The sequence below is a fragment of the Mastacembelus armatus genome, chromosome 16 (assembly GCF_900324485.2).
Source record: "Mastacembelus armatus chromosome 16, fMasArm1.2, whole genome shotgun sequence".
NCBI classification, from domain to species: Eukaryota; Metazoa; Chordata; class Actinopteri; order Synbranchiformes; family Mastacembelidae; genus Mastacembelus; species Mastacembelus armatus.
In genome coordinates this window covers 251,293-268,907 of record NC_046648.1, presented here as the reverse complement: position 1 = coordinate 268,907, position 17,615 = coordinate 251,293, and the positions used below count along the sequence as shown (strand labels likewise).

Here is a 17,615-nt window from a genome sequence, read left to right as displayed (position 1 = left end):
TATCCAAAGGTAGGGACAATAGCACCCTGACAAAAACCTGACAGGCCTGCACCACCGATACAAAGCAGTCACCTATAAAATTACCCATATTTTATTTTCATTTTCGGTTCATTTATGCCAAATGAAATATTATATTACATTTCACATACGGTTCTCCAAGCCTGTTCATACCATGACAGATTAAGCAGAATACATCTTCACTGCATGGTCTCCACTGTCCAGAATGATGAGCATGTTCCTCAGTGACACCAGTCCAACTGGGCGGATAAGGTGGTCTCCCACAAGTGGAGTTGGCTTTGGGTCATTCTGGAGTTTCCCCAAACTCCAAATTATCCCCTGATTGGAGTCGATCACAATCACATCTCCATCTCTGCCAAACACCACCCTTGACATGTTCAGCCTCACTGTGCACTGCAGGGTCAGGGTGAAACTGTCTGTCTGATAAAGGAGCTGGAAGTCTTTTGTGAACACTTTCAGCCTTGTGTGCTGGTGCCTCCCTGGTGTGTGTCTATCATTACTTAAATGCTCCATCACTGCTGTGTTGCCAGATGCTTGACAGCAGGCCACTGCTTTTGGGTGCTGGAGGTCAGAAACAGCTGTATGATGTGCCATAATGACACCATGAGCATAGTTCACTTTTACCTGGGACAGTGTGCCATCCTGGACGTCCGAGACCAGAATGTGCCCACGGCTGTCCGTGTCCACGCCCCAGGGCATCTGGAAGGAATCCTGGACCGTCAGCACGTGGCTACCCCTGGAGGTGAACACCTTCACAGCTTTATCCCCTGCATCAGTCACCACCACGTAACCACAGGGAGTCACTGCCACATCCACTGGGTAACAGATCTCCCCACTTGCTTGTTCCTTTCTCCCAAAACTGTGCAGCTTCCTGCCCTGTGGACTGAACAGCACAACTCTCTTCTCTCCATCATGCACCACCACTACTGCCCCTGAAGATGCAAAAACTGCTATCCCACTGGGATTGATAAGAGTACCCCAGCCACCAAAAGCTGTGCAGAGGTGCAGAGATGTGGATGTCAGACCTGCGGCCAGGTTAACGCCTTCTTTTGGCCTGTAGGAAAAAGCAGAAGATACAGAATCCGGGGGAAACAGCATCTCCTGCAGGTCACTAAGAACCTGGCAGTGGGAGGTGCTGTCAACGCCGCACAGCTGTCGACAGAAAGGGCACTCCAGCTTCCTCAGGAGAGGGTGGGACAGAGCCGTGATGCATTCCAGACAGAGTACATGGCCACAGGAAAGGTTCTGTGGCCTGCGCTCCCTCTGCTGAGTGTTGAACTTCTCAAAGCAGACTTTACATTCTAGCAAGTTGATCTGGATCTCTCTCAGGATTCCCTCAGGCCTCAGGCCGCCATCCCTCAGTGAACCAGGACTCATAGCCATGACTGGAATAGCCAGATGTTGTTTAAGCCGTCAGTGACCGCTGCAGGACGTCCAAGAAACCAAAAAAAGAAATACAGGTGATTTGAGAGAGGAGAATGATGAGAGGGAGACGAAAGCAGAGCACTGCAACATTTCTGAGTACACACTAATGTCCTGTGCTTTAGGCCCAGATCATCACGTGATACTTTGCACATCACTGAGGCTCTCTGCTGCCCTCTGTTGTAGATCCGTTAAGATACAAGTTGGAGCAGTGATTATAACCCCTGTTGTGTTTTTGAACAAAGCAGACTTATGGCACTTTCAGGGTAGCTAAATTAATAAATAGATTAATAAACTATGCATTGTGTACTCCATGTTCTTTTTCTATATTAAATGGAAGGATTCAAAGCCAGGATCCTGAGGAAGTGGTCCCGGGCAGGTGTGCACAAAGACTCACTGCCTTACAAGGGTGGTAAAAATGACCAGTTATACCTCTGCTGATACTGTTCATGTTTAGGGTTATATCATATTCATGGCTGTCTTTTCCAAGGGAACATCAACTGTACCTTTAAACATATCAAGTTATAGGTCAGCACAGGAAAGCTATTTCAGTCTGAGTCTCCTGGTGTGCAGACTGAGTGAAATCTGAGATAGGCAGTGCTTGAGTCAGCCAACCCAGCACTCTGTTGCTGCAATACAGTGTTGTTCAGGGGTCAGACAAGGTCATTCATGATTTCCTATTAAGTATACTAACAGCTTCCCATTGACATGAATGTGATAAGTACAAAAGCTGTGCTACTGCTCTATGATAAAAAACAAATAAAGGTGAGATTCTTCCAATAACTGAAGGAGTTTAAGAGGAAATGTAAAACCTTTTAATACGATTTGTTTCACAGTGAAAAATAACAGCACAAGTTATTCTCAGCAAGTTGTTTTTGGCAAATTGCATCTAGATGTGAAAAATGTACCATATACAGTGTCTAGTGTAGAACGGCAGGTCGGTTTACTCTAGAGGTCAACGTATGGATTGTCGAAGATTTTGAAGGATATATCTGTGCAGGCAGAGCAAATGAAGTTAAACCTTCCACGAAGCCCTGAAGGGCAGAAGAATCAAATATTCACATAGACCAAATTTAGTCTTAATACAAATAAGTGTTAAGAATAAAAAGGTACATGCATACAGGCACAAAGAATAAATGAAAATGTTGCAATGAGACATAAAAACATAAAACAATACTGGCATCCTGGTGTGTGGTGTAATGCAAAGACTATAGACTATTCAAGATTCCCACTAAAACACTTGATTTGATTTGACACAGCCATGCAAATGCAATATATGCAATAACCAGAAGGTTGACAGTAAAACAATGCCACCCGCACACTGACCAGATGAGCCTGACAACACGTGCAGGAATCTGTACAACTGCCCTCCATTATCAACACATTTAAAAAATGATAGCAGCAACAGGTGGACAGGGAGAGTAAAAAAAAAATTACTCAAGGTCACATTGATTCACAAAATACTCCAACATCACAAATTGTACAGTATTTCGAAGAAAACATGAAAAGTGCTTAAACTGCGCTTTGCTCGGTTCCAGGTGAAACACAAACGTCAGTCGATGGTCCTATCAAGCTAAAGCTTTCTTGCATTGAAGTCCTGTGCACATTCAAGTTATAAACATCTCCGATGTAAATAGAGAATAATGGGAAATAATAAACACTTTAGCCTTCCTGTACTATACAAACATGGAGGCTCCAATTAATGTGATGAATACATCATGGCTTTTAACATTGAAATGCATTGAACCAACATACTGGAGTCAAAGCTGGTGGAACCAGTCAGTAATACAGTGGCTTTGGAAAGTCTTCAGACCCCACGAGCGTTTGCACACACAGCAGTATCGTGGTGCTTCTCAGCGGCAGGGACAGGGAGACTGGTCAGAATTGAGGTAACTATGAACGTGGCTAAATACAGAGGGGTCCTTGACAAAAACCTGCTCCAGAATGTTTGCCACTGGAGACTACAGTGACGGTTCACATTTCAGCATGACTCAAACACTGGCTTCTGTACAAATCTCTCTCTGTCCAAAAGCCCAGGCTGAAACAGAAGATCTGTGGAGTCTTGTATGTGGAGGCTCATGGGCACTTTCCATTCAATCTGTTGAAGACTGAAATGATCTTCAAATCAGAGTTGGATAACTTGGCTCAATCCAGGTTGGCAAAGTTTACTCAAGAAGACTCAAAGCAGCAACTGCTGCCAAAGAGGCTTCTACAAAGTTCTTAATGAAAGGTGTAAATTTAGGAGTAAAAATGGAAATTATATCCATTTTAAATTTAATTTATAACACAAAGAGTAAAACAGAGAAGGGGTCTGAATGCTTTCTAGAGCCACTGTACATTAACCACCAGTGATATACTGTATTATAGGATAAGTGTTTGTAAATTATAGTTTATCAGCTACAATGAACATGCACATCTAAAATCAGCTGTTTTGCCTACTCTTCCTCTCACACACACACACACGCACGCACAAAGAAACAAACACACACAAACACACACACACACAAAGAAACAAACACACACACACCTGTGATCAGTGGTTTAGGAGCTCTTACGACTAATTTACTGTGCATCTCTATAGAGCACACCCCTCTGCAATCTCTCCTAAAAACACTGCATGGACCTGTTCATCCACTTAGTCTCTCCTGATGCCACTCCCTTTCTAGACATCAATTTGAGGAGGAAGGGGCCAAATCTTTGTCCCGGGTTCAACCTGTGATTCCTCCTGGTTCCTTCGAGTGAGTTCAGGAGTCACCCACCAGTCTCTGGTTCCAACTCCTCAGTTCCTACTGGCTGTCCAGGCCGTTGATGGATTTGGTCTTTTCTGAACACTTCTTCCTCTCTCTGATTGTAGGGCTCTCGCCATCCACCTCCATCTCTCCTGAAACATGACAAATACATGCAAATGAGTTTATAAAACGATTTAATTCAAATTTGCATTATAAAATGAGTAAAACACTATTCCAGTGGCCAGTCCTTCACAGTATAACAGTTGAAAACTGATGTATACTTTATGCGTCTTTTAATGTGATGAATTAAAGTCACTGTACCTTTAAATCCTTCAAATATATGGTCAGCATATTCTGTGTAATTACTGTCCTCACACTCTGAAAGGCTCTGTGAAGAGGTCAGAGACATGACACACACATAAAATAACCCACCACACCTTACTGATCCCAGCAAACAAGTTAATAATCACTGAGGTGAAATAAAGTCAACTAGATATGGAATATGTAACATTGCTGGCTTGACCTATTTTTTAGTATATTTGCTTTTTGCCATTTAGAAAGACCGTAGTGGTCCATTATGTAAAATATTATTATGGCTGTATTCAGACGTGACAGGGCCTTTATAGAAAGCCACTATGTTTGTGCAATATTTAGCAGCATGGGAGAGGGAAAACAAATGGTCTTACAAGAATCATCAGTGATGAACTGTAAAATACATGTTGCCATCAAAGCCCTAAATTATGACTATTACATGCGTGAGAGACAACTGCCCATCATTCTCACAACCAACCGCATCCATTGTATTTTCCTTGTCATTATTAGAAATACAGTTCAAGCTGCTGCTGTCTATTAGCTGACAGTCACATTAACTGCACTTCTCACACTGTATGAAAAGGGTATTTAAAGGCTGCTGGTTTGATCATTACTATTTGCCCACTAGGGGAAAAAATCATTTTTACAGACTGAACCGACATCAATCTCCCCTGAAGCTGGACCGGAGTATATTTCTTTTATTTTTAAACTTATATAGGTGTGCACACTTGCACTGCCTTAGGGTTTTAGGCAAACACATTTACTAACCAGTTACTTTAACAGTTTCAAAGATGTTATGATAATTACTTCTTGTATTAAAATATATGACAGATTAAACAAGAACATTAAATAAAGCTGAGGAAATAAACATACCTTTTCTCTTGGACCATAATTTTCAGCATACCACACCATCACATACAGGCATAGGAATGTGATGAAGGCCTAACAACGGATCAAACATAAAATTATACTAATGAAAAACTCATGATAATAACAGCACTGTAAGCACTGATAGTGTTCGGTGGTGAAAGATGGAGTTTACCTCAATTAAGACAAAAAATAGCATTCAATTGCACAGCATGATGAGCCTTTTCAGATCTTACCAAGCACAGCAGCCAGAGGATCACATAGAGGATCTGTGTTTTTGAGAATAGGTCCTGTCCAAACTTAATACATGCCAAGGCCTCTAGAAAGGCAATTGCCCTGTGAATGAGGGAGAGAAAAAAACTCCCTTATCCAGCTGAATGTGATACAGCAGAAAACTGTCAATTTTATTGGAACAAAAAGCTTTAAACAAATATCCACATATGCTTACTTGACGTAGGAGTAGCACTGTACTATGTACTACTTTTGTGAACAACACCACTCCTGATGTAGGTCAGTGCCCCTGTAAACCAGTTAACATCACCTCTAACTATCCTTCCTGTCTGTGACTGTCTGCTGCCCTCACCACAGCTACAGTTCACACATAAACATACAATGAAGTACAACTGATTGCGAAGCTCTTATTTAAACCAAAAACGAAAGGAAAACTTCATTCAGGGCAACCGGCTTCACTTACCCAAACACCCAGCACTGGGTGCCGACCCTCTTGCACTGTGTGTCTGTAAGGTATGCATAATACTGCCTGAAGCAAAGACACAAGGCAAACGTTAGTGAAAGCAAATGTTTAAAATGTTTCTAGGGATCATTTGCCTGCAAATAAAATTGTTTGGTTGTTACCTCACTGTTGGTGCTGTGATGATACCAATAAACAGGATTCGACACCAACTAAGAGCGTGGCTTGCAGGAAAGACAAAAATGTGCTTGAGGAAAAATGTGTTCAACTCTGTTAGCTGTGAACAAAGAAGAAGGCAGAAGACAAAGATCATCATGGTTAAAGACAGGTAAACATTTCAGACATAGTTTGTAATTAGCAGGATAGCATCTCATCCCAACATCATCGGATGTGAATATAAAGTTTAGTGGCCCTTTATACACAGACCCAGGAACAAAAACAACTAATAATTATATCCAAATCCTTTGCAGTTAATTATTAACTAATGACTCGCTGACGTCCAGCACCCACAGATAGCAGCATCATCTTCCCTGCTGCTGCTTGGCTTGTTTCAGGCTTGACTTTTTGACAGATGTGTTTGGAAAATGAGAAAAAAAAGCAAAGTTTGATTTAGGTCACATGACAGACTTGGCCACTAACGCACTGATTGGCTCCAAGCCTTGGTGTTGTGGTAGTTGTTATCCAACATATACTGCTGCGCCATCGTAATTTGTGGGATTATGTATAAAAAGGGTTACAATTCCTACAGCAGGGGTCTCCAACCCCAGTCCCCAGCTTGTTTGCCAACTATCCATGCAGTTTCTGATTGGCTGAACACACCTGATCCAGGTAATCAGCAGTGGGTAGGGCAGGGACAGTTGGAAAACAAGCAGGTCAGTGGCCCTCGAGGAACAGGTAATTACTATTTATATATAGTGAGATGGGAACTGCCTGAACAGGAGATAGATGATGATAATATTGTTTCATCACTGCAGGAAAATGAGAGAAAAACCAGCTTCCACTGTTCTAGACATCAGTCTATAGAAATTCTAGCAGCCATAAATTACTTTCCAGTGGAGTTGTCTCAGGTTCTCCTTCAGTAGTTTTCCTATGAACAGAAATTGCACCCAAGTCTGCCTTTCACTTTTCTGCAATCAGCTGTTAACGTGTGGACACTCATGCATTATATGGTTCCATGAAGGATGGGTTTTAGGGTTTAACAACAGAGGAGCCAATTAGATTAGTCAAGACTAGCACAGTGGATGATCCCCGACTTGTTAGCACTTTGTCACCATGGGATGGCGAGAGGCGATTTCCCACCTGCCAGATGATCATGAAGAGATAGACGCCCATCACTCGCTGCAGGGAGGACTTTGGGTCAAGCCAGCGCACGTAGGTCCAGCTTGCAGGGGTGAACTGTAACACAGCTCGTTTGATCTTCCCTGTGGTGGTGTGGATGGCCCTGGATGGGAAGCACAGGAATAGGATTTGACCTATAGACAGATTTACAAGTATTATGATGAAATGAATGCTACTTCATTAATCATTCATGTTTATTCCTTTAAAACCACAATCTGTGGATTTGAAATGCCTGAACAATTTTCTTCATTACGTTACACGTGAAAGCAAATTAAATCTATTAGTCTGTTCACTCAACTGAGCTCATACATAGTTTTTCTTTATTTTGACTACATCTCATAATTTTCATAAACATTACAAAGAACCTACACTTTTATAGCATGCTGAAAGTTACCACTAAAATATATATATTTAATACAAATCGTTCAGCCAAATAAAAATAAAGTGCTTATAATAAAAATGTTTTGAAATTACATAAAATATTAACAGTAAATAGGTACTGTTAGTGAATCTAGGCTGATCAGATGTTTTTCATGCACTGGGCTCATACCAAAAACCCCAGTTCCTTTTCCACAACCTTTAAATAAATAAGAAAAGGAAACTGAGCAAAACTGGTTGTTTCTCTTGGTACTGTTCCCACAAATCAACACAAAAGTGCATAAAATCTGGACACTATTGTAACAAAACTGCAAGATCGTACTTAATACTGGCCCAGTGGTAGGTCCTCATCTCCAAAAAGCGGCACACAGTCATGCCAAGCCAGATGCCCCCTCCATTACACAACAGAATATCCAGAATCACCTGGTCCCACCAGCACTCAGCAAAGTTAGGCAGCAGATGCATGAAGAATAGCTATGAGAACAGGAGACCGCAATGATTCCAAGTTTTCTTTTTTTATTAAAATAGTTAATAAATGTTATGTTAAATTTTGAGAATGCCCAAAATCCATCAATTCCCACTGGATGAACAACTTAAAATACCAGCATAGCAGCATTAACACTTCCCCATTATAATGAGAAAACGTAAAGAGATAGAAGTCAGAAAGACAGAAAAGGTCATGCCACTGGATGCCAAGTGTGTGATGACAGCATTTAGGTGTGTTCCTATATACCTCTGTAAGCTCCCAGGTAATACTAATGGTCCAGCACAGGCCATAGCTTCGAATGAGAAGGGCCTTCATTCCCCAGCCCCAAAAATGGCTGAATGCAAAAATGTCAAAATGACTCAGGATTCTCTCCCAGGTGATGACATGGCAGTTTACAGCGTATTCCTGCAGAGAGCACCACAAATATTACAGTGACTAATAATCCTCTGCTAGAGAGCACAACTGGTGTGCTTTGGAATTCAATCTGCAAACTATTTCCTGTTTAACCCTAAACTCACCATTATGTCTGCTTCTCTCTTGGCATAGCGCAGGTTTGGGTCCAGCCAAAACATTAACTGCTTTACTTGCTGCCAGTTGAGGAAAATGATAAAAACCAGGAACAAAAAGTAGAGGACACTCAGACCTTGGAAACAGAAGGACACCACATTAAGAAGGGAAATCAAAGGCAGAGACAAAAGTAGCTTTTTCCTTTGGAGACTTTTAGTAAATACTCACCAAAAACTATTCGCCATATTGCTGGATGTGGTCTGGTGAAAGGACCTACAGCAAGAAACATTTTGGCAAAGATAAGTTAAACACAAGTAAAACATCCATTTCCTAGTATTGTATGAGCTATGCTGACCTTCAAACTATAATTGTTCAGAGCTTTGGACACTTTTACAGAGTTAACATCTCTGCAGTCAGAACTGTGCTGGCAATAGTGATACCAATAACATCACAAAGATGCCAGGATTCAATTGGAGCTGATACCATCTGGGCTCCTTTTGTTTTGCCCATAATGAGCCAAACATTGAGGGTTTTCTTGTTCGGGGTCTTTACCAAAGCGATCATTATTTAATGTGCTACAACATTAGGAAGGTGCTATTCAATGCACACATGACTAAATATACAGGGTGTCCATAAAGTCTCTGTACAATTTAAAAAATATATTACAAAGGCAATTGATGACTTATCTTAATCATATCTGTTCTGTGTACTCAGTGGTTATCAAAGGTTTTAATGTATCTTTGCTTGACATCGTGTATCGAACAAAGATACGGGACATCACTGATCCTTCCTAATAATTTCCACATATTTGTCTGTTCATTTGCTTTTGCAATAATTTAATTAAGAGACTTTATGGACACCCTGGAAAACTGAACATCATTTCGTTCTTACCATTGGGAAAGGCCAAAACACTGATGACGAGGAAGAAGGAGATCACTAGGATGAGCCCCACCCAGATGTTACTGTCAGGATTCCCATCATCTCTGCGAAAACAAAGCACTCAGCATTTATTGCTATGGTTTATGCCCCTTCATGGGCAGTGCTGTGGCTGTGCCTCACATTTCTACAAATATCAAACAGCAGCTGTGGTTTCGAACAGGTTTCCCTGCTGGCTGCATCGCGGTAGCTAATGCTAATGCTAGCCACCACAGGAAACACCGTTTAGGACCGGACTGCCCTCATAACAGATCTTCTGTTGACCTGTCTGAATGATTAACATCAGCAGAATTCAGACAGACGCTGCTGGGAAGTTACTTTAAATGCGAAAAGCCAAAGGTTAGTAACGTTAGCTAGAGGCTAACATGCCAGAGCATCACCGTTAGCTCAATGCTAACAGAGCTAGCCTTAGCAGCCAAACACCCACCGTGTAAACGCGAAATACATCAAACTGAGCAGCGTGCAGGTCAGCAGCGTTATCGTGTGCGGCCTGTAGAAAAACTCTATGGTGATATCTTCGACCTGCTGCTCGTTTATCATCCGGAAATGCATCCTGTAGTTCACGTCGTCCTTACTCAGGGTGTGGGAGCCGCTGTACACTGACGCCATAGCAGCTTCTCCCGAGAAAACAGGCCGCTACCGCCGCAAGCAGCTCAAATAGACACGTCCAGTAACGTCACATAGCCAGAGAGCAGCGCAGATTACACGGTGGACAGTTTATTCGACGGAGCAGAAAGTTAAAACAGGGAAATACGGTCTTAGCGAAAGTGCTCACTTTGATTCTGATTGGTTCGCACGTTCAGTGGGCGTGGCCCAAAGCGGAAGTTCATGTGTTTTCCCCTTATCACGTGGAGTTGTGATTGTTTTCAGCCTGACCTCCATGCAAGGACTTTAGACCAAATCATCTGGATCTGCACGAATAACTGTAAATATACAGCTCTGACCTGTTAACGAAGAGATGCACACCACATCCAGCAAAGGTTTGGGGAACTTAAACGTGGAATCGCCGAATCACTGAACTCTACATTTATGTAACTTTTCGAGTTCGTCTCCCTCTTGTGGCCATTAATGGCATCACAAGATACTGAGTCCCTGTCCATCCATCCGTCCGTTATCTATACCTGCCTAGTCCTCTTTTAGGGTCCCAGGGATCAGCTGGAGCCTATCCCAGCTCTCTTTGGGTGAAAGGCAGGGGTCCACCCTGGACAGGTCCCCAGTCCATCACAGGGCCACATAGAGACAAACAACCTCACACACTCACACTCACTCCTATGGGCAATTTAGAGTCACCAATCAACCTGACATACATGTTTTTGGACTGTGGGAGGAAACCAGAGTACCTGGAGAAAACCCACACAAGCACAGGGAGAACATGCAGACTCCACACAGAAAGGCCCCTGATGGGTTTCAAACCTGGAACCTTCTTGCTGTGAGGCAGCAGTGCTTACCACTAAACCATCGTGCTGCCTGAGTCCCTGTCATTGTTCATAAAAAACAGCAAACAAATTTCACCCAGTGTTATTTGTGGTAGTTTAGGAAAGACGAGCAGAAAGATCCTCGCTGTTGCATAAAATGTCCCCACATGTATTTATTTTCTAAGAAAAGGACACAATGCAAAAGTGTCATATTCTTTCCAAAATGTCCTTATTGGACATGTTAGAGCCACTGCTCCCTTTTTTTACTAATTTTCTTCCCCCTTGTGAGAATGCACACACACACAGACGTGGGCCTCAATCTAAGTCCATCAGAATAAAACCCACTCCACAAGTCCTCGTCCAGTAGCTGCACCATACTTTATTTCATCTGACTCTGCTGTGAGCGAGGTGTTTTGGAGGAGTTATATCGCCCAGTTATCGGTACCTACATTTTGTCTTACAGTGTACAACAAAGATTTAATTCCTAGACTGTAGTAAATGTATTTTAACAAAATCTATTTTGTTTTAGCTTCCCTGCTTAGCCATCATTGCTGGTGTTAAAAAGGTCAATGTAATATTTTATAATTTTACATAATCTATAGCAGAGGAGTGCCTTTTTGCTGAATAACACAAACGAATCATAAACAAAACAAAACAAAACTTTATTTATATGTCCAAAGCAATGTTGCAAAGTAATTCACAATGCACACAATAACAGGCATAAAATAAGTAACAGTAATTTTTTTCTCTTGTTAAGGTGAATATAATTGTTGTAACAGGGGCCAGGTTTTTAATAGAATCCAAGGATAAAATTATGTCGTTGCAATCAGAGCACTAATCCACAAACCCAGTGTATGACAAAAATTTTAAGATAAATCAAGAAAACAAGTTTTAAAAAAAAAGAAAAAACATCAACAAGCTTCTAAATTCCTCAACATTTTAGCAGCTACTGAATGCAATAAAGTGTATAAGGGATAGGACTATTTCTCTAAAAGTACAAGCAATATTTACAGTAAAATAATAGGTCATTAATATTTGAGCATGTTATTTTCAAATGCAATCACATATTTTGCCTGTTTTTCAGTTATTTCTGACAATAAAACAAAAATAAAATTTGTTGTATGTTGAGGCATATATCACATTGATAGGCTGTTTTGAACATTAGGTACAATATGAGAAGTGCCACAAATAACTAAATAGGTGGCTGGTCTTTGTTAGTTGAGCAGCACTTTAAACTCAGTCTCTCTGTTTCAGCAGGATGATGGGCTGCATAAAAAGAATGAATGTTATTGTTTGCACAACAGTTGATTCATCTAACAGTATATTAAAGAGACGAGAGAAAATAACATACCAAAGTGTTGAAGTGTTGTCTGCACACAGCTTTACTCAGCCAGTAGATCAAGAATAGGGCTATTAAGTTTTCAACAATCAGCAGAAACATTACCAATCCACTGATTCCTCGTGACAGCTATGGAAAACATTTAGTTTAGTATTTCAGAAACCATTTGATCATGCAACAAAGATAATAGTGTATTTCTTTACCTGATCATTCGCTGAGGTTGATGGTAGGAGCATTAAGCAGAGAGAAAATGCCCCAATTGACCAGAAGAAGCTGATAATATTCATAGAGAATGACAGCTTTGCCTGGAAAAACACATTATATTCAGCCTACAGCCACACAGACAATAATAATGCTTTGTGTCCTTGAAAAGAGGCTCTGTAATTTTTATAAATCAGGGTTTGTGATTTCTGTCTTTATTATTTCTCATGTTATTATATTCACTCTGAATTATTCTTTTTAAAGGCTCTCAGGTTTGTTATGATCTTTCTTGATCATGATCTATGACCTTTCACCATGTTTCATATTTGAAATGAAAGACAACACCTTTTCTAAATCTTAATTCAAATTATTGGAATCCAATTGATATTAAAAAAACAACAAATAAGTAAATGAATAAGAACAGTTATCAAAAGTCTATAATAAATATGTAGTCCACATATACTAAGTAAGATTTTGACTTGCAAACAGTAGTCATTATTTTAAATTAGATTGCTTACCACACACATGTTTGGAGACTGTCCTGAAGCATAGGACAGCATACCAGAGACCATAAACTAAGATAATAACAAATACAGTATATCAGTTATTTAAATTTCTACAGAAATGTATTTATTTCAATGCACTGAGAAATGACAGAAAGAGGGAAGATGTTCTGCAGCCGAAAGGCAGAGTATGAAAATACAGTTCAATCATCACAGAAAACTGTAAACAAACATAACAAAAGTGTTGATTGTAATGGATTTTTTTTTATTATTCATCAATATTCTTCAAAGAATAATAGTTTTTAGTGATAATTTGAAAATGTATTTACCAGAATACTGGGTAGCATGTAACTGATGGTATCTGTCTTCACCAGCCCAAGAGCGCAAAGAAACACACCAGCAATGATTTGGGCTGCCTTATAAAAAAGAGAAACATACAATACATAATCTTTGTATGCAAAAATATATAATAAAACAATACAGTCTGCATTGTACTAGACATTGATACTAGCATATGAAAAAATCCAACTTACTCCAAGAGGTTTAGGTTTTCCCTTCAAAACAAAGACCTTGTAGAAATCCCTGAACACACAGTGGAATTTCTCTGGCATCAGTTGACCATCCCCAGCATCTTTGAGACTCCCAATGGGAATAGTAATGATCATCGAGTCATTGCAGATAAATGTCTTCTTCATTCTCCTGTGAACTAGGTAAAAGCAGAAGTGGTAAAGTCACTTTATAGATCACCGGTGACGTGTTGTGAAGGATGTTTGGAACTTACCTTTTATTCTTCTCTCAAATGTATTGAGACCTGAATGTTGACCTGTTTTTGTGAAAAGAGCTTGACAAGGAAATGATCTGGCACACCAACTGTCTTTGCTGTTCAAGTTCTTTCTGCCCCCCCACCCCCACCTCCCAACACACACACACAGACACACACTCATTCAGCCTAATTTAACAAACATTTAAAAATGTTAAAACCAACCATTTTCATATATTTATATCGATGAATATAAAGAGAAATGGAGAAATCCGTTTTCTGGAATAAAAATAATTTGACACACAACGTGAGACGGAGTTGAACAAATTATTGTAGAGACTACTGACAGGGTGAGGAAGTTAATGCATGAGGTGACCTCATCTTATTCACAGGAAAGTGAAAATCATGTCTTAAGAGCAGAGCACTTAGGACAGATACAACGCGTGAATACATACTGCGCAAGTCAATTGTGGTAAGAAGCCCATTCTACTTTTATTCTAATTGCATTGAAAACAGCTTTTTTGTATATATTTGCACTACAGAATATGAACTTACAAGCATCTCAAAGTCTGTATATGAATATGCTAAGGTTTTGCACATGCATGCTATCATAAGCTTGGTATATAAAATTCTTAGTATAATATAAGAATTTGAATTAAACTGTATATTTAAATACCTACAAATATTGAAATGGCTCATCTATCTTTATCAATAAGGAGACATGCTATTTTCAATCCCTGTTTTCTTTTAAATTTATTGCATTGACTCTCTCTAGCTGTCATGCTCAGCAACAATTACAACATCTTTTTAAAGTTAATAACATAATTATTTATGGTATTATAGTACGGTCTACAAGGGATTCTTTTTTCCCATCACTTTCTAAGGCTATTGGATTGTTTGACCTAAGTTCAGGCCAAAGGATCAATAATTCACAATACAGATTAAAGATTTGTTTATATCACTATACTCTGTGATCATCCTCCCACATCAGAGAAGCACCATGGCCTGTGCTGATGTTGACATGGACATACACATGGACAGACTTGATGAAGAACAACGCAGACCCAACAGGGACCAGCCGCCAGTGAGTCAGTACTACCAAGCTTCCGAGCTCCTGCCAGATAATAAAGGGCCGCTGCATAACCTGATGCAGAAACAACCTGCTGTGTTGGGGGTAAGTGTACTAAAAGAGCTAATACAACAACATGAAAACCTGTAAGATGTCATCTAATATAACCATGATTTAAAAGCAATACCAATGTGAAGGCCATAATGTTGATTGAGGTCAGACATATGAACTCAATTTAGCTCATAGCTTTGCCGACTTGTACGAGAGGTGGTGTTCACCCTAGACGAATTGTCAGGCCTGACACACAGAGACACCCACACCAAAAACCTGCATGTCTTTGGACTGTATGAAAGTATGCAGAAAAAACCCACGCAGACATAAGGACAACATGCAAGCTCTACACAGAAAGGCCTTGGTCAGTAACATGTAATCACACATTTTCAGGAAGAGCCTTTAATCTGAGGTGCAGAGCTGTGAAGTGCTTGCTGCGTAGTCTGTAAGTTGCACCAGCATTGAGTCACAGAGAGACGGAACTACGGAAATTTGATTTTTTTTTCTTATATTACTACTATGTACTGCATTATAGTTTGTGTGTGTGTATTGTGTCATAGATAAACTGCTGATCCTGGTCTATTCGTCATTCTTCCTTGTGACTATATGGTTTATGTAAATTCATGTTTATGCAGGTTGCACAGGTTACACATGTATTAAAGAGAAATGGCCAAAATGCCTTACACTTCTTGCGCTGATCTGGGCAGCAGCAACAGGAAATGCCTGGTTTTGTGGTATTGTGCTTGATAAGTGTAAAGGCTGAAGTTTCACATCACCTTTTCTTTTCACACTCTGACTATATGTGCAGTTTTCACAGTTACAGATACTGTGTCTTTTTTAATTTTTTACTTCACTAAATAAAAGCTGGCCATCTATTGTGCTCTTTGTAATTAGATATGATTTTGGGAGCAGGAAATTTAGATAAAAAGATTACAAATATGAACTTATATTCATATATAATTTCTTTGATTTATTTATTTACTTAAGGGATTATTACTAAACACACTAAAGAATCATACATCAAAATAACTTTTTCCAGAGTTAAGTCCATTTCGACTAAGAGCTGATGCTTTTCTAAATCAAATACATTAACACAAGAAGAGCTAAGATACTGGAATATGAGCTAGCTCGGAGCATTTTATCAGGATTACCAAAATAAAACTTTCAATGAAGCATTTCCTGTTTGCAGAATGAGTGACTGCAGTTCATTTTATTTTGTGTAAATAAAGCAGAGGTGAATTATTTGCTGTTCAAAATAAGAGAATTTAACAAGATTTTTCACAATTATTTACAAAATCAAAGCGTCACTTTCTAGCATGGAAGTATAGTGTTTATTTTTTGTCTCCGTCCCTGTCAGTCTCTGCAGATTGTGAGCGGTCTCCTGAGTGTTGCTGTGGGAATTCTTTTTGCTGTAACTCAGGATATGAAAGAGTCTCTTTTCACTTTGTTCAGAGTTTCCCTACTGACCGGAGTACTTGTAAGTCTCTGCTCACGCTAGAAATAAATTATAAATCACCATCAGATTAAAACAGATACAAGCAAATTCAGCACATCCTTGTGGTGACCTATATTCCTCTTTTCTGCAGTTCATGATTGCTGGAATCATTTCCAACCTGTTGTCCAAATATCCAAAATTACTTCATGTGAGTACAACTCAATAGCAACCATAAAAAAGACATTACTGCTGATAAATGTGTTTGTTAGTTAAAGATTATTTTATGATTTTTGTTTCAGGTGTCACTTGGGGTTAACTATGGCTGCATTGGTGTAGCTACGGTTGGGGCTTGCCTGATAAGTGTGGATCTGGCTTCCTGGAAGCTAGAAAATGCAGAGCATTTGAAGGTAAGACCGTGATAAAACTACTACTACTTCACAGATGAGCTTGTTTAGTAATAGATATTCAGTTGGATTTACTAATATTTACTTGATGATCTCTGTGTTTTGAACAGATGGAGGTGATGGAACTTTGTGTACTTGGGCTTGAGGTTTCTCTCTCTGCAATTCTTTGCTTCTGGTTCTCTAAAGAGAAATCTGCCCTGTCACTGTGACTTAGCTGTTGACATTATCTGAGAAGAGCTGTATAACTTTAAATTAACTGTTTATACATATAGGACCAGGTGCATATAGATCTGTGCTTAAAAGTAAAGAAATAGGGTTTTTTGAACCTAATGTATGGCTTTCAGTTCCGTCTTGATTGCCTGTATTGGAGCTGAAACCCCTGCTGAACAGCCCGGGCTGTGGTCTACGTCTGATGTTTGACTCGGACTGAGAACACACAACTTGTGGTAAACAAATGTCAGCTTTTCTCATGTGAAGGCAAAACCACTCTTCATACTTCTCAACCTCTGCATCTCTTCATATAACGGCAACCGTGGATCTCATAGTGCAGATCTGTCTGTCTGTGAGGATCTCAGGGTGTGTTCACACTTGTTTTTTCATTATCTGTGGAAATATCTGCTACTGTTTTTCAGCTGCACTTCACTTTATTGAATTACTGAAGATGTGCACATTAGGGTTTGGCTTTTTGTTCGCAGCCAGTGCTGGATATGATTTCATGTTAAATGTAACTATGGAAAAGAAATGAAAGCAACG

The 17,615-nt window shown here is 39.9% G+C and overlaps 2 protein-coding genes across 2 annotated transcripts; both read right to left on the bottom strand.

The window, feature by feature from the left end:
• Positions 1-75: 75 nt before the first annotated feature.
• On the bottom strand, positions 76-1,571 carry LOC113122562 (E3 ubiquitin-protein ligase NHLRC1-like). The gene has a single exon (XM_026293988.1). It carries the CDS (start codon positions 1,399-1,401, stop codon positions 181-183), a length of 1,221 nt encoding a protein of 406 aa, XP_026149773.1. The 5' UTR covers positions 1,402-1,571; the 3' UTR covers positions 76-180.
• Positions 1,572-2,240: 669 nt separating this feature from the next.
• Positions 2,241-10,496, bottom strand: ptdss1a (phosphatidylserine synthase 1a). The gene is made up of 13 exons (XM_026293063.2): positions 10,113-10,496; positions 9,641-9,732; positions 8,978-9,022; positions 8,761-8,885; positions 8,489-8,647; positions 8,078-8,229; positions 7,339-7,480; positions 6,204-6,316; positions 6,043-6,108; positions 5,585-5,684; positions 5,355-5,423; positions 4,491-4,557; positions 2,241-4,321 (listed from the first exon to the last, which is right to left on the bottom strand). Exons 1-13 carry the CDS (start codon positions 10,292-10,294, stop codon positions 4,227-4,229), a joined length of 1,407 nt encoding a protein of 468 aa, XP_026148848.1. The 5' UTR covers positions 10,295-10,496; the 3' UTR covers positions 2,241-4,226.
• Between the last annotated feature and the right edge of the window lie 7,119 nt (positions 10,497-17,615).